The sequence below is a fragment of the Anolis carolinensis genome, chromosome 1, assembly GCF_035594765.1.
Source record: "Anolis carolinensis isolate JA03-04 chromosome 1, rAnoCar3.1.pri, whole genome shotgun sequence".
Lineage (NCBI taxonomy): Eukaryota > Metazoa > Chordata > Lepidosauria > Squamata > Dactyloidae > Anolis > Anolis carolinensis.
In genome coordinates, this window is record NC_085841.1 from 272830571 (window position 1) to 272852052 (window position 21482).

The following is a 21482-nucleotide window of genomic DNA, read 5'->3' on the forward strand; positions in this document are numbered from 1 at the left end:
TGACATTTTTCAGGACTATCTAGACAGGTTCTTGATAATCTACCTGGACGATTTTTTGGTGTTTTCCAGATCACAATCAGAACATGAGAACCACGTCAAAATGGTGTTACAACGATTGCGGGATCATGGACTTTATGCCAAGCTGGAAAAATGCGCTTTTGATCTACAAGAGGTAGATTTCCTTGGTTACCGCATCTCGCCTCTAGGGCTTTCCATGGATCCAGCCAAAGTTTCAGCAGTATTGGAATGGCGGGCGCCAACTAACAAGAAAGAGGTGCAGCGTTTCTTGGGGTTCGCGAACTACTACCGCAAGTTCATTCCAGATTTTGCCCGCTGGTCCGACCCCATCACTAGCTGCATCCGTGGAAAGCAGCCTTTCCGCTGGACTGATCAAGCAGAGAAAGGGTTCCAGCAACTAAAGAAACTATTCACCTCCCAGCCAATTCTACAGCACCCAAATCCTGGAACCCCTTTTGTGGTGCAAGCGGACGCCTCTGATGTGGCAATTGGGGCTGTACTCTTACAACCGGTGGGAGATCACCTCCACCCCTGTGCCTTTTATTCTCGTCAACTAACCACACCAGAGAGGAATTACACCATTTGGGAAAAAGAACTACTGGCCATAAAGGCAGCCTTTGAAACTTGGAGACATTGGCTAGAAGGGGCCAAATTTCCCATTGAAGTCCACACTGATCATCGTAATCTAGAACATCTAAGAACTGCCCGCAAACTAAATCAGAGGCAGCAACGTTGGGCTTTATTCTTTGAACGTTTCAACTTCCAGATCCATTATGTGACCCCAGCCCAAACCAAGCAAGCAGACGCCCTGTCACGTAAACCGGAATACGCTGCAGGACGCAAGGAGACCTTTGAATCCCAACTGCTACAACCTGAGAACTTTGCCACGCTCACGGTGGGGAACACCAAATCCATTCCCATTGGTTCAACTTCCCCTACTCCAGGACCCATCTGTGCTCAAGAAATCAGGGCTAGTCAGCAAGCAGATGCCTGGGCGCAGGACCAACTTCGCCAAGGTCTGCATTTCCCCTTTTCGCTTAAAGATGGGCTGCTCTGCTATAGAAATCATGTCTATATCCCACCCGGACCGGGCAGGGAAAAAGCGCTTCGTCTGTGTCATGACTGCAAACCAGCAGGACACTTCGGACTATTTAAAACTATGCATCTGATCCTAAGGGATTTTTGGTGGCCCAAGATCCGCAAGGATGTGGAAAAATATGTCAACACCTGCCCAGTATGCCAGCGCTCCAAGATACGAAGGGAGAAGCCCTCAGGGCTTTTACACCCCCTTCCTACCCCATCTCGCCCATGGGAAATAATTTCCGCGGATTTCATCACTGACCTACCACCTTCCTGTGGATTCACCACGATCTTAGTGGTGGTGGACCTATTCACCAAGTTAGCCCATTTCATTCCCTGCGAAGGCCTCCCCACGGCCAAGGAAACTGCGGATTTATTTCTTCAACATGTCTTCAGACTACATGGATTGCCCAAGAGTTTAGTCACAGACCGTGGATCTCAATTCACCTCTCGTTTTTGGAAGGCACTACAAAAACTATTGGGCATAGACTCTCGCTTATCTTCAGCTCATCATCCCCAAACAGATGGGCAAACGGAGCGCACCAATGCCACTTTGGAGCAGTATCTTCGCTGTTATGTAAACTATCAACAGGACAATTGGGCTTCTCTGTTACCACTGTCTGAGTTTGCCTACAACAATGGAGTTCAAGCTTCTACAAAAGAAACGCCGTTCTTTGCAAACTACGGCTTCCATCCACGTTTCTTTCCCCCTGTCATTGAAACTTCAGAGGTTCCCGCAGCAGAGGATTGGCTGCAGGAACTCACAGCGGTGCAACAACTTTTGCTCCAGCAACTGGACCAAGCCAAGGAGGACTATAAACGCCACGCTGACAAACATCGCCAGCCGGGCCCCGAAATCAAGGTAGGAGATCGGGTTTTCCTGTCCACTCGCTTTCTGCCCTCCCACCGCCCTTGCCGGAAGTTAGATGCCCGTTTCATTGGCCCCTATCCAGTGGTGGCGCAATTAAACCCCGTGACTTTCAAACTCCAACTTCCGCGTTCAATGCGCATTCACCCAGTGTTTCACCGTTCCCTGCTCCTTCCGGCGGATGGTGTGCGTCCTGATACAGACCAACCGGCCCCCCCTCCTGTTTTGATGAATGGGGAGGAGGAGTTCGAGGTTGAGGACATTTTGGATTCTCGCTTTCACCGCCGCCGCCTACAATATCTCATTGACTGGGTGGGTTTTGGCCCTGAAGAACGCTCTTGGGAAGACGCCTCCACAGTCCATGCTCCTGATCTAACCCGTCGCTTTCATCAGACCTATCCCGCCAAGCCGCGACCTCGCGCCTCGGGGAGAGGGCCCCAGTTTGGGAGGGGCCTTGAGGAGGGGGATAGTGTGATGACTCATGGGCCTTGTAGTCCTGCTCAGGACATTGTAATTCCTGATGAAGATGAAAACTTGGGTTTTTTACCTTCCCAGTCTGAACTGGATTCCTCTCAGCCAGATCTTTCCCAGGCAGATCTGGGAACCTTGCACCTGCAAGAAAGTTGTCTCCCAGAAGTATGTCAAACAAGCCCAGAGCCTACTTCTCCCGTATTCTTGCGCCGGGAGTTTTGTAAACAACAGAGAAGTTTGGATTCAGCTTCGCGCAGGAGTGCGAGGATTGCAGCTAAGAATGTGGCCAATTAAGACTGCTTTTCGTGAGAATCTTTGGGGAGTCTCACATCTGGTCTCAGAGTTAGCTTTCGGTTCTGATTCCCAGAGAACTGCTTCGGCGGGAAGCTAGACTCTATTTAGGTGTTTTACCCGCGTAGTAACTTCGCGGAGTCAATTCGTCAGCCTACGGAGCGAGTTGTGTCTGGACAGCGCGCTCCGGTTCAAGCCTCGCTCCTGCTCAAGCCTTGCCTTGCTATCCAGCCTTCGCCTTGCTTCCTAGCCTTTGTTTATCTACGGACTTTGCCTTGTTTCCCAGGATCAATCCTTGCCTTGTTCCACGGATTTATCAAGTTATTCCACGGACCTTGTTCTTGTTCTTAGTTACCTTGTTCCACGTTCAAGCCTTGTTTCAAGTATCAAGTTATTTCCTAGCCTCGCTCAAGTTTCATGGACTAAAGGACCTTGTCATCTCCCCTCACTTTGCTTGGCAAAGTGAGTGTTTCGGTTATTGGATTACAACTTTGGACCTTAATATTTCTTATTGGACATTGCTTTTTTGGACTAATTCTGACCTTTCCTGAAAGGTCTAATTCTGGACTATTTTCTACACTTGTTTTTATTAACTTTATATATTCCTACAATAAAGATATTAGATAGATTCTGGCCTCTGTGTATGGTTATTGGTGCTCTGCAGCCTGGGTCGTGACAGGTAATCAGTCTGGCTCATTGAATGACTACAGAGCTGTGTGTGAGTATTGCAGTCTACACAGGAAAAGGTACACCAAATCTTATTTTTTGGATGTTGGTTGCTGCACACTAATGTGAATTCTAGTATTCTCCTTGAAACACAACTAGAAATGTGAATTATATTCTTAGCAGCCTGCTCTGCAGGAGTTGGCAAAATTGCTACTTTTTAAAAGAAAATGATAGTGGTTTCATTTCTGAGTGGTGGTGTAAACGCCTATCAGTGCTTGCAAAAATCCAAAAACTGTTGCCTTATGCCTTGAAGCAGCTAACTATTTTTGTGCTCTTTTGTTCTCATTGTCCTCCTCCCATCTGACTACTTTTTTAAAAGCTTGCGCAGAAAAAATCCAATCTCTGCAATATAAATGGAATAATGTTGCAATAAGATCCTTCTTCAGGCTTTGGCTTTGGACAAACAACAAAAACAATAAGATGAATCCAAAAAGACAAAAGTTGATGAGGAATATGTGGCACTTTTAGGTCTAACTGAATTTTTTTGTATCGTAAACCTTCACTGATTCAGTCCATTACTTCAAAAGCATAACTGGAATATAAGCAACAGACATTTTAAACACAACTACATACAGTGTGATAAGAGTGAAATGGGATAAAGGATGTTTCTTTCTGTATTTCCTTACACTCCAATCTCACCCTGGCAATGATGCAACTGTGCCTAAACACCTGTGACTTGTCAAATGTATTGCATCTTGGCAACTGAAGAAACGATTGTAATCATGAAAGCGCATGCTAAAATGTAGATGGTTAACTCAGTTTACCATACATTAAGGACTGAAAGTCCCTGGACATTGTCTGGATATCCAGAAGTGACTTCTTGTTCACTTTGGAGTAAAGGGCTGAGTAGACAAGTCTCACATCGTCTTTTTGGTTAAACTGTCATGAGCCTGCTTAGAATAAAATGACATCCCCATATATGCCAAGCCTTCCTGATGTGTCTGGAATTTACATTGGGCTAGGAAAGATTTTTAGCATGAGGAGGGCTGAGTTATTTATCCTGCACAAAAAACAGCCTTCTCTATCTGTTTCTGTACATAACTGTAAGTGAAGAAACAAATACTACATGTGTCAGTTTGATCCGGGGTCAATGTATATGTGACTTCCCCCAGCTTCATTGGTGATATAGTTACTGTATATACTCCTGCATAAGTTGGGGACATATTTTGAGGGCAAAATTATGGATTTTGACAGGTCAGGCATCATTTTATGGAGGGTGGAAAGCACTAATGCTGCCTCAAGGGACAGCAGCCCCTGCTGCCATTTTGCCATCCAGGCATTCAGAGTAGCGCCATGGTGGAGACAGTAGAGGGCGTTAGTGGATCTTTTAAGGTTTTTCCAGAGTGAATTAAGCTTTTGCCTCTTGTCACTCTAATAAAAAAAAGTGATGATTCCTTTCGTGATAAGAGTTAAGGTACACTACTTACTTTTGTCATGGATACCCAGGTTTTTGGGATCCATTCTTTGACATCTAGATTTATACATGATTATATAGGGCAGATAATGTATGGCAACCAATCAAATGCCTGTTTGCCCCTTCAGTTATGTGGATTCATAAGATTGGAAAGCATTCAATTGCTTTGGAAGCTTATTGCTTAATGCTTACAACAATCTGTGGTCATCAGCATTCGGTCCTTGGGTTGGAAACCTGCTGCAACTGCTAGACAGGCTAGGAGCTTGTGACAGTGTAGTTAGGTTGTGAATGGCTGCCTTTCCATGCCCTACATAGTAAATAAATGGCTACCACTATCTCAGTGGTTCTCTGTGGATCCCCAGGTGTTTTGGCCTTCAACTCCCAGAAATCCTAACAGCTGGTAAACTCGCTGGGATTTTTGGGAGTTGTAGGCCAAAACACCTGGGGATCCACAGGTTGAGAACCACTGATCTATCTAATGTTTAAGATGAAATGGAAGTGTGAATCTGTGGCTTTTATGTGACACTTTGTAAAAGAACACAGTCATTCTTTGTACTGTCAAAGCCCCGTGGATTTACTGCTATGCTGAATGGTTAGAAAGGTGTTCTCTTTTTCAGTGTCTCCTTGGAGCCTTCCAGGAAAATGTAACAATTTTCTCAAATGACACTATTTCCATCATTTCTGTCCCAGTATAAAATGTGAAGCTTGCGAATTCATAATAAAGCTGTGAAACTTTTGTTTTAGTTTAAAACCAAGTATTAACAATCTTCTTCACAGTATATTGTTTGAAAGTATGAGCCAGCTCAATACATTTTCTATGAATCATCCAGCAAAAGAAGAGAAGATGGGTGGTGGCGAGTGCCCCCCTCCCCCATCGTATCATTGTATTAGGTTTTTCCTCATTCCAGTCATGAAAATTCAAGGATTCTTAAGCAGTAGCTGGAACTACTGATGTTCCACTTTCTGCATCCCACGGGATGACTTCTCAGCAGACTTAACCATCTGTATCATCTGTGAGGGTATTGTAGGTTGTCATATGGTTGCAGTAGATTCTGTGCCAGCTGATTTTCCTGTCCTCTCTACCTGTAAAATGCTTAAGAATGTTGCTATAAAATGTATTTCCCAATAGCAATCCTTGTGGATGTTTTCTGTAGATTTGCTACAAAGCCTTTTCAAGTCTCTGAAACGTGTATTTCTAAAATGACAGGCATCCCTTCCGTGACTTATGTGACTGGTCTTTGAATCCCTGGCCTCTGCATTAGGGAGTCTGGGGAAAATGGAATAAAGAGTCATTAGTCACTAGCTCAAGGGGGAATGACGGTCCCTCCGACAATGATAATAATGATGGTGTACTAGCATCCCCGTAGAGACTGACCTACTTAAAAAAAATAGAAACGTGTTTAAAGGCCAAATTCTTACTTAATTTTCACCATTGATGTTACCACAGGGCACAAAAATTAAATGACCCCACATACTTTTGTGAAAAGTTATTCAGATATTGGTCAGATATTTAGCAAGGATTTACATTTTAATAAATGCATCAAATTGACACTAAATAAGGTTATCTAAGGTACTGTTTAAAGGCTCTTGTAACAATGATGGTATTAGTTTTATGAATTTATGGTTATGTAAACATATCAAAGCAGGAAGTTCTACGATTATTCATTTCATTACTGGGCAATGACATATTCTCTCTTTGAACTTCAAAATTGTGATATTGAAGATATTGTATAAACAATTCCTAAGCTGTCACACCCGGGCACCTATGCTAAACTAAGATGTGCTGTTTTCTTTGCCCGGGTGACCTGCGGTACCTTACTTCGAAGCTCAGGAGTCCCAGTAACCAAGGCCACTTCAAGTTGAACATCAAACAAAAATTTTATTTTCTCAAAGTCGTTTACAGACTTGGCACACGTAGTTAAGGTTACAAATATAAACAGTCAACTTATAAAATCATGCAGATGTTTCTTTCTTGCTTTTCCCCTTAGCTGCTGGGCTAACTTCCTCCAAAGGCGAAGAGATCCTGAGATACTCTCTACCCTAGCCCTGAGCTGCTATATTAGAAAGAGCAGGTCTTTCTCTATCTAAGCTCAAATCTAGCTTGGAGACGAAGTAGTTGGAGCTTCTTCCAATGGCAGAGAAATCCTGAGATATTCTTTGCCCCAGTGCTGAGTTGCTATATTAGAAAGAGCACGTATTTCCCTATCTGAGCTCAGCACCAGTTTCAAAGGCAAATGTCGGTACTTACGATGGCTTGTCTGAGCTGGCCTGGCTTGGCCAGTGGCCACACAAGCACATCTGAGTTCTTTTCTCTTCTGTGGAAAGGCAGAAAAGGCTTCTCAAAGTGGAGATTTCATCCCCAGGAAAAGGGGCGGTCTCAAGAACAAAAAGATACTTTGTAAGCTTTCAGCAGCAAAGGCCTTGCAGAATGGTTACAAATCTCTGCTAATGGTTAACTGTCAGGGAGTTGCTGAGCCTGTAGCAACCCTGGAAGAAATGCAAACAGGTGCTATTTCCTACAACTATGGAAAATGTAAATCAAACCCCTGGGAGACTGAACAATTCCCATTAACCAAATACAGATTTCCTGCACCAAAACCTGTAGCTTTCCTGTTGTATTGAACATAGTAAGGCTGCAAGCCTCCGTTAACTATAAATACAATTTCAAATCATTACATGTATATTACAAAAGGACTTTGGGGGGGGGGGGGGTTGTTTGACAACAACTGTAATGTAATGTTAGTTATGCACTAGGTATTGCAAAGGATAATTAGTTAACTGTAGAAGGTTTGCAAGTCATTACCTGAGATTTTTGTTCAGAAGTAAATATCATTGAGCCCACATTTTCATTTTAGTAATAGTGCAGTTTGAGTCCACTTTAACTGCCATGATTCAATGCTGTGGAATCATAGGAACTGTAGTTTCACAAGGTCTCCAGCCTTCTCTGCCAAAGTGTATTGGTTGATTTATATATAGGAATATACATAGCTTTAGCTCTGTATAGGTTCTTTGCTTTTATTCTTGATGAGGAAATGTTATCATTGTTTTGTTTTGAAATGTAATGGTTTTCAAAAATGCTGTTTCATTTAGAGGACATGCTTCATGATTATACTGTACAAATTGGCTATCCATACCCATGGAATATGCATCAGTGGATTCTGTAAATCACAGCATGAAAATGTGGTTTTCCTTTTCTTCCCAAATGTTAATGCACCATTGGGAATGCAGCGATGGTGGCTGGGGTGGGGGATGGGGGTGGGAAAGCTGTCTCTTACTTTGACAGGAATGACAAAAGTGGATCTACACTGCAGAATTCATGCAGTTTGACATCAGTTTAACTGCTATCACTCAGTGCTAAAGAATCATGGATGTAGCCCTTCCTGATTAACTGCTTCAAAGTGTTCCTCTATTACTAACCCGGTAAATTATTTTGTTTTTGTCTTAACAGTGTTTTAGATGATGAGAGCAGCAATCTGCGACAACAAAAGCTTGACAGACAGGTGAGTTTGTTAAGCCATCCTTATGGCTTTTAAAAGTTGTTTCATTATGATATATGGTGTTTGAGTAATTGGAGTTCTTAATAATAATAATAATAATAATAATAATAATAATAATAATAATAATAAATATACTTCTTTATTTATATCATGCCCTATCTCCCCATGGGGACTCAGGGCGGTTCACAACAACAGCGGCAAACATTCAATGCTGTAAAGTGTAACCAGAAATAAAACAATTATAAATCAAATAAAGCATATTAAGCAACAACATCAAACAATAGTGAGACATTACAACATTTATTTATGATAAGAAAGCTTTTTATTAATATATATATATATATATATATATATATATATATATATAAGTTGATAATTGTTAGATATTCTTTTTCAGGAAAAAAAATCAGTACTGAGGAATTGTTAGATCCCTTTATATTCTATGCATTTATGCTTAACAAATGGAGGACATTAACAAATGGGCTTGTTCAAAGATTTATTCTAATTTTGGGTGCATCTATCTATATGAATTAATGCAGTTTACCGCCACTTTAACTGGCATGATTCAATGCTGTGAAACCATGGGAGTTGTGGTGTTACAAGATCTTTAACCATCTCTGCCAAATGTCTCACCAGACTATAACTCCTATGATTCCATACCATTGAATCATGGCAGTTAAAGCGGGGGTAAACTGCATTAATTCTACAATGTAGATGACCCCTTAGATATCCTAAATGCTTCACCAAGCAAATCTTCCTCTGATCATAATAATGGTGACTATTGAAAGAGGTAAATACAGGCAGTCCTGAGTTACAAACATCCAACTTACATATGACTCCTGGTTACAAACAGGGATGAGACAACAGGAAATGAGAGAAGGGAAATTCACTCCTGTAAGAATTATCATGGGAAAAGGTGTCTCCACTGAAGCTTTAGCACCAATCCTTGTTTCCACAACCATCCAAAATTTTCAGAATCGAATTATCTCAGAGAAAGAAAGTGAGACAGGGGCACAGGCAGCAAAACAGATGTTATAAGGGTGTTAACCCTTCCCTTTGCTATCCAAAACTAAAAAATAATAATTTGGGGCTGGAGTTACATTTTAAAATGTACCTGTTCTGACTTAAATACAAATTTAACTTAAGAACAAACCTACAGAACATATCTTCTTTGTAACCCCAGGATTGTCTGTGTACCTCTATGGAAATATGAGAAATCTGTTATATTTAGCCTGCAATTAAATGTAACATTGTCAGAGAGGCTGTAAATGCAAATACTTTTACTCTTACGTACAAGTGTTATTTTTTTCCTATCCTATTGTAGATCTCCGTTTACAGGTTTGTGTCTTCAAAATTCCTCCTCACATTCCTGCAATTGTGATATCTTGTTTGTGTTCCACTGACACCGAACAAGCCACATACTTATGCTTTTGAACTTAACTTGTTCATCACAGGGAAGTCACTTCGACTGATGGGAATACTGTGTGGGTGTAGGATACCAGTGTAAGGATGCCAGGTTCACAGCAAAGGAAAGTTAGAGACTCCCAAGAAACAGAATGAACACAAAATAGTCGAAGGCAAATATGTCACTGGGCTGTTTAAAATTGCATGTATGCTTTGGATGTGGAAATTTTGAGTTGCTCACACCTCATAAATATGTAGTATATACTGTCGTAACACAAATGTGGGGACGTCTGGAAAGAGAACCATCCAGCTGGGAAATAAGTTCTTTCCTTCCTGGCTATAAAATCTACTTACTGACTGAGGACTGAAATAGAGTACTGAAATAAACTGGCATAATTTATTCCACGTAGATCATTTTTACACTGGGCCATGATTTTAACACTGGTTTTTAAATTAGATTTTGATCTAATATGATACTTAGAATATGATTTTTAAACTATATCAGATTTCTTGTTTCTCTCATTTCTGGACTCAGTTAATACTTTTTCTATGTCCCATAATTATGCCAAGGTCTCCAAGTGTTTGGCTTTCTGTGACATTATAGGGCTGAGTGAAACCCTTTTATAAATATGTGTCTGTTCCTATTAGAAACAAAAAAAATCCTGGGTTTAAAACAGGTTGTGGGCTCAGAAGTGTAAATAAAATGGGAGTTTTAAGGACATGTAAGGAAAAACAAATTGGATTTTTTTTAAAAAAGGGCACAAGGTCTTATATGTCCCATAGTCTGTGCTTTCTCTAGTTAATCTTAGATAGTTTTTATAATGTAGAATGAATACGGTGTCATCACTTTAATTGCCATGGCTCAAGACTATGGTATCATGGTGTTGTAGTTTCACAAGATATTTAGTCTTATCTGCCAAAGAATGCTGGTGCCTCACTAAAGGACAGCTCCTAGAATTCCATAGTATTCAATCATGGCAGGTAAAGTGTTGTCAAACTGCATTCATTCTTCAGTTGCCATTCCGAAGCAGCCTTCAGCAGCAGAGTCAATTATTAGCACACAACAATATTATTTTTTCTTTTCAAGGCAGCACTCTCACACAAAGATTTCTCCCATCACCTTGAGACCTAAGATCTAGGCACTGAAACTCAGAGCCAGGCCCTGATTTTTGGGAACCTTAGCTATCCACCTCAGAATAAATATCACATGTGTTCAAAATCGGGTTGTAAATGTCTACTCTATCATAAGAAATACAGAAGTCCAATGTTTTGGTTCAAGAGGTACACAAAGTAGTTGATGGGTCAGATCCAAAACCTTACTACTGGGTTGTCGAAGGTTTTCATGGCCGGGATCACAGGGTTGTTGTATGTCTTTTGGGCTATGTGGCCATGTTCCAGAAGTATTCTCTCCTGACGTTTTGCCCACATCTATGGCAGGTATTCTCAGAGGTTGGTGAGGCAACCTCTTCTGGAACATGGCCACACAGGCCGAAAGACATACAACAACCCTTACTACTGGGTTCATTTTGTTTCATTTATTTAATTTATTTATTTACTATACTTATATCCCGCTCTCTCTCACCCTGTGGGGGACCCTGTACGGCTTATAAAATGGCAATATTCATTATGAAGTATGTAACTTGTTGACTTAGGTCTACTATATGGGTTTGTATAGCATAAAGATGGACAAACACTTTTAGTTTAAATTTTGTTCTATTCCTACCATTTAGTCCAAACATTGCTGTATCTCAAAGATACTGCTATTAATGAAGGTGTATCTTTGCTTGCAACCCTGGGTGCGTTCTCTACTTACTAGGATTATAAAGATGATGCCTAGAGAGACTTGTCTCTGTGTCCTAGTTTACATAATATTAGCTAGATAAATGGGTTGCTGCAGAACTGTGGTGGGCGTTTGTGTCAAACCTAATATCGCTTAATTCAGTACATCAGCCTGTGAGAGACTCTGGAAACCTTTCTGCCCACGCGTTTCCACATTAAGGTTAACATTTAATATGACATGGACTCTTTTTCTGTGTGTGTCTCTTTGTCTTCTTCCTAGAGAGCTTTACTAGAGCAGAAACAGAAGAAAAAACGTCAGGAGCCACTCATGGTTCAGTCCAATGTGGACAGTCGTGCCAGGGCACGCCGGATGAAACAATCCGAAGAACAAGCACCTTTGGTTGAATCTTACCTCAACAGCAACAGCAGCACCATTTACCATGGTATATACCAGCTTATTTTACAACATGAGTATGCGGGATGGGGGCTTGCATGTCTTAGCAATAAATGGCTGTAAACTGATGTCTACAGTGGGAATAATTATACTTTAATGGAGAAAAGTAAAAAAAAAAACCAACCTAAACACAAACACTAATGCTAATTTTGTAAACTATTAGTTTAAAGACAGCCATTGTGATGTAATGGTTTGAGCATTGAACTAAGACACTGGGAGACCAGGATTCAAATCCCCATTCAGCTATGGAAACCTCAGCAAAGCATACTTTCTCTTAGCCTAGGACAGTGGGCCTCCAGGTGTTTTGGACTTCATCTCCCAGAAATCCCAGCCAGCTTATTAGCTGTTAGGAACTGTGGGAGCTGAAGTCCAAAACACCTGGAGGCCCAGTGGTTGGGAATCGCTGGCCTAGGAGAAGGCAAGAGCAAACTCCCTCTGCCAGGAAAATCTTAAAATAGGATTGCCTTGGCATTGACGTAAGTCAGAAATGACTGGAAAGCATGCAAAAATGCATTGGGACATGTTTTAGTAATGAATTTATGGTCGTTTTTAGGCAGACATTCAAAACATTGCTTTTATACAAAATGAAAGAGGATAAGTTGTTTCTTCTCTAGGCTTTGTAGTAAGTTGACTGCATAAAAGTTTCAGAAGGTTTTTTTTTGTCTTTTATGGTTGCCCTCTTCTTTCCATTAAAACTCATCATTTCTCAAATGCACCATGAGTAACTGAATATCTTTATATTAACCCCCCCCCCCCCACACACACACACACTGCCTCCATATTGTGTACACATAAACTGTTTTAATTCAGGCACCGAAGAGTATTTAGTGACACATTTTAATATCATTGCTTTCCCAAAAGCTGCTAGTATAATCACTTGTTTTTGAATTTATTTGCATCTATCTTCATAATATTTTAAGTTCTTGTTATGCCTTCTTTTACTTGCAACCCAATAAAAACTTGAGGTGATCTCATTCCAGCAACCTGCTTATAATGATCAAAAACCTCATTTCCTTCTATTTAATTATACTATAAAATGGTTTATCACCTTGCAAAAATATTCTTATTTTTGGCAATAATATATGCTTTTTAAAGTCTAAATTGGTGCTCTCTTTTCCTCTTCACATATGATAGGAAAAAAATAATTACAGCATTGAAAAACTTCAGTATCACATTTGCCATTTTAATTACAGTTTAGCTGCTGTTTACAAATAAATGATCAGATGTTTGAATGCTAAGTATGTTTGACTGATAGTTTGCCTTTACATTCTTTAGAAATATTTCTTTTTCCAGGCTCTAATTTGTATTATATTTTTGCGTGCTGTAGTCTTTGCTTGAGTTATAAGAAGACAATAATTCTATTCAGCAAAGTAAAACAATTGTATCAAAGGAGAGAGAAAGGCTGTGAAATCCCTTGCAGACCTAGATCTCAGTGCCTGAAATATGGGAGTGGAACACATGTACAGGGAAGCTTGGTGTCTATGGCAGGGCCTTAACCAGTGATGTGAAACTCAGATTGTTCAGGATTCCTAATCACAGGAGGAGACTTTATATAGTATAGTATCAGATTCTTCTCTAACATTTTTCGCATCCCATTCCCAATACGTGGATGGTGGGAATACAACTGAAAGGTCCTTCTGTCTCTTATTGTGTGATTCTTTATGACCAGAAAACCACCCCAAACCCTATTGATGGCTGGAGCTTCCTTCCTTTCAAAGACCCATGCAGCGTGTAAGCTTCATGTCTTGCACAGTGAATGCAGGTTGAGCGTCCCTTATCCAGAATTCCAAAATTTGAAATATGGCAAACCCCTAAATGGTCCACATGGGTACCTTAGATAGTGACACCTTTGCTTTCTAATGGTTCAGTATATAAAAATCTTGTTCTCTGCACAAAAAATATTAAAAGATTGTGTATAAAATTATCTTCAAGTTACATGTTTAAGGTATTTATGAAGCATAAACAAATTTTGTGTTCTAACTTGGATTCTATCTTCAAGATATTTTATATGTATGCAAGGATAAGGAACCCTCTGCTCACAATGTTATTGTGCATGCCTTTTGAAACAGAGATAGAAAGTTGACTATAATGAAGTAAAATACGCCTGAATGGTAACTCTATTGGCCAGGGGTTAGTTGATAGTCAGTCAGAGAGCAGCGGATTGTGAGCACCTGTGGCCCCATAGCTCATGTTAGACGACATACTTATGTATCAGGTTTTCAGCATAGCCATTTGTGTAGACAGCTGCAAGCCATTTTTGCAGCATTATTTTTTTCCAGTTAATGGATTGCAGGAAGATTTGTGACTGTTTACTGTGTATAGCTAAGATTATACTGATATTTTCACGCATGAACAAGGATGCATATCTTCTGGGAGGATGTGTAGCTGCTTATGTGTAAGGGAAACTGATAGTTTGTCTTAGTCTTCCTTGATTTTAGAATCCATAATTTGAAACAGAAAGGAATAGCTAAATTAAATATGTGTCTTTAAAATATGTCATTTCGTTAGTTATGGCTTTATTTTAGTGTGCAACAGAATTAATCTTTACGAAATAGCTTATTATTGTATAATAATCTCAATTCTGTCATAATTATGAGGCATTTACAATGCAGCCCAAGCACATCTACTCAGATGTAAGCCCTTTCAATTTCTTGAGTTCTTAGGTAAGTGTGCATAGGAATGCAGCCTAATTTTCCTGATTTTATCACCAAGGATAAGAGACAGCTAGGATATGGATCGGTTATCACATAAAGTAATATAGAGTGTTTCAGCTCTTGTTTGACAAGGTCATATATATCTATTAAAATTCAGGCTTTGACAACTACTCAGAGTGTTCCCTTCATTCAGAACTAAATCTTCAAGCTACAGCTCATATTAATAGATTATTTTAGCTTCGGGCTAATGCTAGTTAAATGAAAAAAATGCTGCTATAATAGGAAGGCAAGTGATAGATTGTCATTAAAAGTGTGTGTTTTTCTTAAAACAAGCAATGTAGCTACACATGCAAATCAGCTGATATTCCAAACACTTTAATACTCAATTTTACTTTTGGGAAGAACTCACCAGGACCTCACTCACACTGTCATATAATGCAGTTTGAAGTGGCATTATAGGTCAATGTAAACTCAAATAATGCAGTTTAAGTGCACTGAGCTGCAGGAGTAGTATATATGTGGACATAATGGGATATCTTGGAGAGGGGACCCAAGACTAAACAAGAAATTCATTTATGTTTCATATACACTTTACACACATCATTGTAAATAATTTCATGCATGAAACAAAGTTTATGTACATTTAACAATAACAAAGCAAAGGTCACAATTTCAGTCACCCATATGGATACTTTTGGACTCTGGAATATTTTGGATTGTGGAAATCCACATAAGAGATGTTCAACATGTAGAAATCCTTTGTCTTACCATTTTGTTTTTGTTTAACTAACTGCAACATACTTTTATAATCTGCCTTGCTTACCTCCCTGTGGCTTCATGTATTTCTGATTCCTTCTCTCCCTTATTTTCTCTCTTGTTTTCTTTGTCTTGGTCTCTCTCTCTCTCTCTATTGTTTGTTTCTTTGGTTGGGGTGTCCTGAATCGCCCAAGCAGTGCAGGAGGCTGAGCCAGAAGATGTAAAGGTGGTAGCGGACTCACAAGCTCCAAAATCAACTAAAAAAACCAAGGCAGCCACAGGAGGTTGCCAAACTGGCAACACCAGACAGGAGAAAAAGGGAAAACATAAAGGTTAGCTGCATGCTGCTAATTATTAAATAAGAATGGGATGAGTAGTGAGATATATTAACTTAAAGGGATTTATTTATTTATTGTGTCAGAAGCAAATTGAGAAGGATTTTTTTTAATGCTAATGATCTTTCTTAAGCTACACTGTCCAAAGTAAGTATTCTTCAAAAGCATTTAGAAGACAGAATTTGTAAGGTTGAGAGAGAGCCTGTGTTGTCCATGTATTAATATTTCCGTTGTTCTGATGGGTAGCCTTAAGTGGAGGTTTGTGGACAACATTATGTTTTATCCCAGGGGTCCCCAAACTAAGGCCCGCGGGCCAGATCCGGCCCGCCGGAGCCATTTATCCGGCCTGCGGCAGCTTTCCTCCCTTTCCTGCGTTGTCCCGCTCCCTGCACAAGCCTTGGAGACTTGCCTTTCCGCCTTCCCGGCCACTTTTCTGCTCTATGAGCCTTTGAGCCTGGCTCCCCACTCTCCCTGCATAAGCTGTGGAGGAGCCTTGCCTTTTACTGCTGATCAAAAGGTATTTTAATTATTATTTAATTAATTATTAATTACTAAGGTGTGTTTCCTCCAGGTTTAGCAATACGTTGATTAGCAATATACTCCGGATTTCTCCCTGGGCTAGAGACCTGAGTGAGGGAGAGTTTCTTTCCCCACGCAGACTTCCAGTCCTGGGAGAAATCTGGAGTATATTGCTATTCTTGATTAGCAATATACTCCGGATTTCTCCCTGGGTTGGAGGCCTGAGTGAGGGAGAGTTTCTTTCCCCACTCAGATGTCCAGTCCAGGAAAAAATCTGGAGTATATTGCTATTCTTGATTAGCAATATACTCTGGATTTCTTCCTGGGCTGGAGGCCTGAGTGAGGGAGAGTTTCTTTCCCCACTCAGACTTCCAGTCCTGGGAGAAATCTGGAGTATATTGCTATTTCGGATTTCTCCCTGGGCTGGAGGCCTTAGTGGGGCCTCTCCAGTATTATTATTATTATTATTATTATTATTATTATTATTATTATTATTATTATTATTATTATTATTAACATTGAGGATGGGTGGCCATCTGTCAGGTGTGCTTTGCTGTACTTTTGGTGCACAAAGGCAGAAGAGGGTTGGACTAAATGGCCCAAGGGTCTCTTCCAACCCTCTCCATTATTTTATTATTATTAGTAACATTGAGTCTGGGTGGCCATCTGTCAGGGGTGCTTTGCTGTGCTTTTGGTGCACAAAGGCAGAAGGGGGTTGGACTAAATGGCCTAAGGGTCTCTTCCAACCCTCTCCATTGTTTTATTATTATTATTAACATTGAGTCTGGGTGGCCATCTGTCAGGGGTTCCTTGCTGTGCTTTTGGTGCACAAAGGCAGAAGGGGGTTGGACTAAATGGCCCAAGGGTTTCTTCCAACCCTCTTTATTATTATTATTATTATTATTATTATTATTATTAACATTGAGGCTGTATTTGTTTCTTTTTTAACCTCAAAATAAAATATGTGCCATGTGCATAGGCATTTGTTCATAGTTTTTTAAAAAAAACTATAGTCCGGCCCTCCAACGGTCTGAGGGACTGTTAACTGGCCCCCTGTTTAAAAAGTTTGGGGACCCCTGTTTTATCCCTTTGACACTACACAATTATAGCACTTTAATGAAACCATTTATTTTTCTGAGCAGAGTGGTGAAAGGCCCTTTTGAATACCTGGGCAGGAAAATAATGAAGAAGGCAGCCAGGGGCAGTTGGCCCCCTAAGGCAGTCTTGGTGTTTCCCCATGACTTATCTACAGGTCATATCAAAATTTATAATTTTGTCACAAAAAACTTCTATCAATTTATATGTAAAGTAATGTTAGACAGGAGGTTAAACAGTAAAATGGTTTGTGTCCAGCATGTGCTGATTTTGTAGAACTCATTTTGATAAAATGAGGCCTCTGCAGTGGAGACTCACACAGTGCTATCCTTTATCATACGCCATAAGGTAAAAATCCTATATAAGTTATATTTCTGGGAAATCATCTGCTTATCTTGAAATCTTGTTTTATGTAGAAATGGCTGGGGGGAAAACTCCTTTGACTTCTGAATTTGAAAGGGCTATTCACTTTTATTGACATAGTGAAGTATTCTCTTAACTTCATATGCAGCAGGCTGTACAAAGTGCTCATTGAATGATTTTGTGTGTCGCAGTCATGAAAGCCCTCTTTTTCAAATTGGTCGAGGCAGAGCCAAATCCTGCAGGTGTATCTAATAAGGTGTTTTCTTTTTCTCCAGTGGCAAGTCTGGGCCAAACTGGCTGTAGACTTAATTAATCAAAGCCAGGCTTAATTATTTCTTCCCCCTTTCTAAAGAAGATATTTTGTATATGAAAATATATTTTTCTCTATTTTAGGCTGAATTTAAAATCTATTGACAACTTAAACCATGCTTAATTTTAGTGCAGGAGACTAAAAAAACCTGAGGTATGATTATTGAGTTTGTATTCCTAAAATATATTGATAGTGACAGTTCTTTTTGAACAACAAGAAACAACCTCCTTTTTGACAAAAAACAAAACCAAAAAAATTTGTACACACTGCAATTTGTGGTTAAAATATTTCCTATTCATGATGTTTTTTCTAATTTTGCTGGTGTTTATTTATTCTTCTATATTTACTTATAGTATTATGAATACATAACAATGTATGTATATAACTAATCTAAGCAATTTAATTATAAGGATTGTATCTGGCTTTGTTTGTGTGGTAGTGGACCAAACATTATTAGCAGAATTTATTTTCTGTTCCCCTCACGTACTTTCCTAAATCTGCTCTGAACTCTTTCTAGGATCTGGAGAGATGAAGAGGAAATGCAAGAAGGGGGAAATTCTGTTGTTGGAATGAAAATATTGGGTCTCAATATCAAGTATTTTCACCCAGCTTTTTTCTTTGAATTTCAAAGGAGTGTCATACTTCTAGGCAGTGAGATTTGATGGCAGTAAGCTGAAATAGAGAGATTTCAGCTAGAATTTGTCATATCTTTTATACTAGTATGTATAGTATATGTTTATTTTTTTCTGGGGATTTTTTTCATGTTACTTTATAATGTCAAGAAATTGTGGGAACCATCTTAATATAGAAGTCTAAATGTGTTGAATGTGTGGGGTATTGTTCTTTTTTACAGATTTTTCTCACAACTTTTGTTTGCATATTTGTGAGGAAAAAAACAGTATTTTGTTCTACTAAATCAGGATATTGGTGCCTATCACCCTGAATCAGATAAGGCTACGGCTTATATTTGTGTGGAAGCAGGATTGCTTTCTATTCTCTGTAGTTGAAAGCATGACTTTTGTATGTGCAAATTGGTTATACAATCTATAGTTGGTTAGCACCTGAAAATCCTTTTAGAAAAACCCCTTTAACATTATGTTGGTCTGTTGTTGTGTTGTTGAAGACTAGAGACAACATATGCAATCTGTTATGTGTTCCCTACATATTCCTTTATGGAAACAACTAATTGGTGCACGTTGAGCTTTTTGAAAAGGGCTGTACTTATACAGCATCATGCTGGATTGGAAACTGGAGATTGCAGTCAAAGGTTTATAGGAGGAGTACAATTCGCAGATGCCAACCAAAATGATCTCACTGTAGAGTCATCCAGCAGTACTCACCACAGAGATTGGCACTTTTGCTTGGCATATATCTCCTGTAATGCAGAACAAGGTACAGTGTTACCAAAATACATTAGTGGCCCTGTGCCCACTGCAGATTTTTTTTAAAATTAGGACTGATACACCAAAGTTAAAATTCTAACAATTAACAAATTCCTCAAAACTAGACATAGGTTGAACACCCTCTCCAGAGATATGCGACAAATTCCAACCTTGTTGGGCTTCAGAAAAGCCCTAAAAACATGGCTGTGTGCCCAGGCTTTTAATCAATAAATGGCAAAGATGACATGGACTGAACTACGGACAAAGCATGAGGTTTCTCTAGGATGAACATATCAGATTTTATGTTTTAAATTTATATATTGTAATTTATATTGTATTTTTAATAGTTTTAATTGTGTTATGTATTGTTTTGATACTGATTTTGTGCAGGCATCGAATTACTGCCATTACGGTAAGCCACCCTGAGTCCCTTTGGGTGAGAAGGGCGGGATATAAATGTTAGAAATAAAATAAATAAAAATAAAATAAACATAAAGAATTAAAAACCCTTTCATGTTTTTATAGTGGGAATCAACTTGCTTCATATTTATAATGCATGTTGATATTTTATTTGTCTGTATATTTCTGGAAGTTTAATAATGAGTTGAAATCTGTTTTCTAAAAATTCATATGAAATCTCAGCAATTTTTTTTGCACATAGTAGCCCATCTACAAGGACAATTAACTCTGAAGGGAGGAGCAAATTAACTCCATGGCATCTACATGACACACGGAGCTGATTTGGGTTAATGCAGCATTGAACAATTTTAAAAACGTTGCTGGTTCTCTGCCCTTTCCCAGAAATTTGTAGCAATTCAGACCTTGCCTATGTAAATGGTTTGACTGGTTCCAATACAAAACCGGCCACAACTATTTACAGGGTCATTCCATATCCCCTGGGCTTAGTCAGCCCAGGGACACAGAGTGGCATTTTTGTCCCTCTTTTGTTCTCATTGTAGTAGCAACGACCACCAGCCACAAAATGGCTGTTGCACATTGATTGGCGTGATGTTAGTTGGTGTGCAAGAGTGATCAGAAAAAAGAGGGGGTAATTCCTCCATTTTCCCCTGCCCTTTACTGCATTGCTCTGGCACCCTGGTCAACATCACTCCAGGCAACGAGTGATAGCCATCAGCAATCGTGCAGTTGGTGGCTGCCACTACAATCAGTAGGAAAGAGATGGTAAGGGTGGTCAACCAGCAGCGCTAAATTGGCTTTTGCAGTTTGGATCAGCCCTGGGATAAAGTGTCTGTGTAGATGTGGTCTATGATATAGTTTGTATTAGGTTGGACCCAGCAGAGTGCCTTATGAATTCTGCAACTCCAGGAGGCCAATACCAGCTGTTTTGGACTTCTCTAGAGCTTTGGAGTTCTGCAACTATGTTGTTGGCAACCATGTTAATGAACAGAGGGATGTTGTGTCACAGCTACACATCTTTTGGGGTTGTTTCAGGGTGGAGGACACCAGTAAAGTAACACTACTTAGTATTCAAAAACATTTGAGGGGTTTTCTTCTGTCAAAACAGATTATTTTAGTGTCAAGCCTTGGGGGGGGGGGGAGTGCGATTGGCGGGAATGAAAGACAGGGCCTTCTCAGTGATTGTCCCTCAGCTATGGAACTCCCTCCCTGGCAAGATTAGATCAGCCCCCTCCCTCCTGTCCTTTAGAAAGGTGGTAAAGACCTGGCTATGGGACCAAGCCTTTGGGGCAGTGCTATAATGACAGCAATAGGAAATTTCACCCTGCTGACCAGATGCGGTACGGCTGATTTTTGATGGTTTTAAATAATGGTTTTAATGTGAAGATAACTGATTTTAGTGTTCATGTATATTTATGGTTTCTTTTATGTTCCGGCATTGAATGTTTGTCATATATATGTTGTGTTCTGCCCTGAGTCCCCTTCGGGTGAGAAGAGTGAAATATAAATGTTTTAAATAAATAAATAATAAATGTTGCCGGATTGGCTCATACTATTCCCATTGGTTTAAAGCTATTGTGAAATGCCACATTCATAAGAAGGCTGGTCTTTTTTTTGTCTTTTTTTTGTCTTTTTCTTTTTCTTTTGCT

General features: G+C 39.7%; 1 protein-coding gene across 3 annotated transcripts in view; it reads left to right on the top strand.

Annotated features, from left to right (window-relative positions):
• tub (TUB bipartite transcription factor) overlaps positions 1-21482 on the top strand; it is a 229835-nt gene that overhangs the window by 163644 nt on the left and 44709 nt on the right. For 2 of the 3 annotated variants that reach the window (XM_008117638.3, XM_008117639.3), the window contains exons 2-4: positions 8317-8368; positions 11829-11991; positions 15610-15744. In XM_008117638.3, coding sequence (XP_008115845.1) covers positions 8317-8368; positions 11829-11991; positions 15610-15744 — 350 coding nt within the window. The remainder of the gene's footprint in view (positions 1-8316; positions 8369-11828; positions 11992-15609; positions 15745-21482) is intronic. The other variant, XM_008117640.3, reaches the window with a different exon arrangement.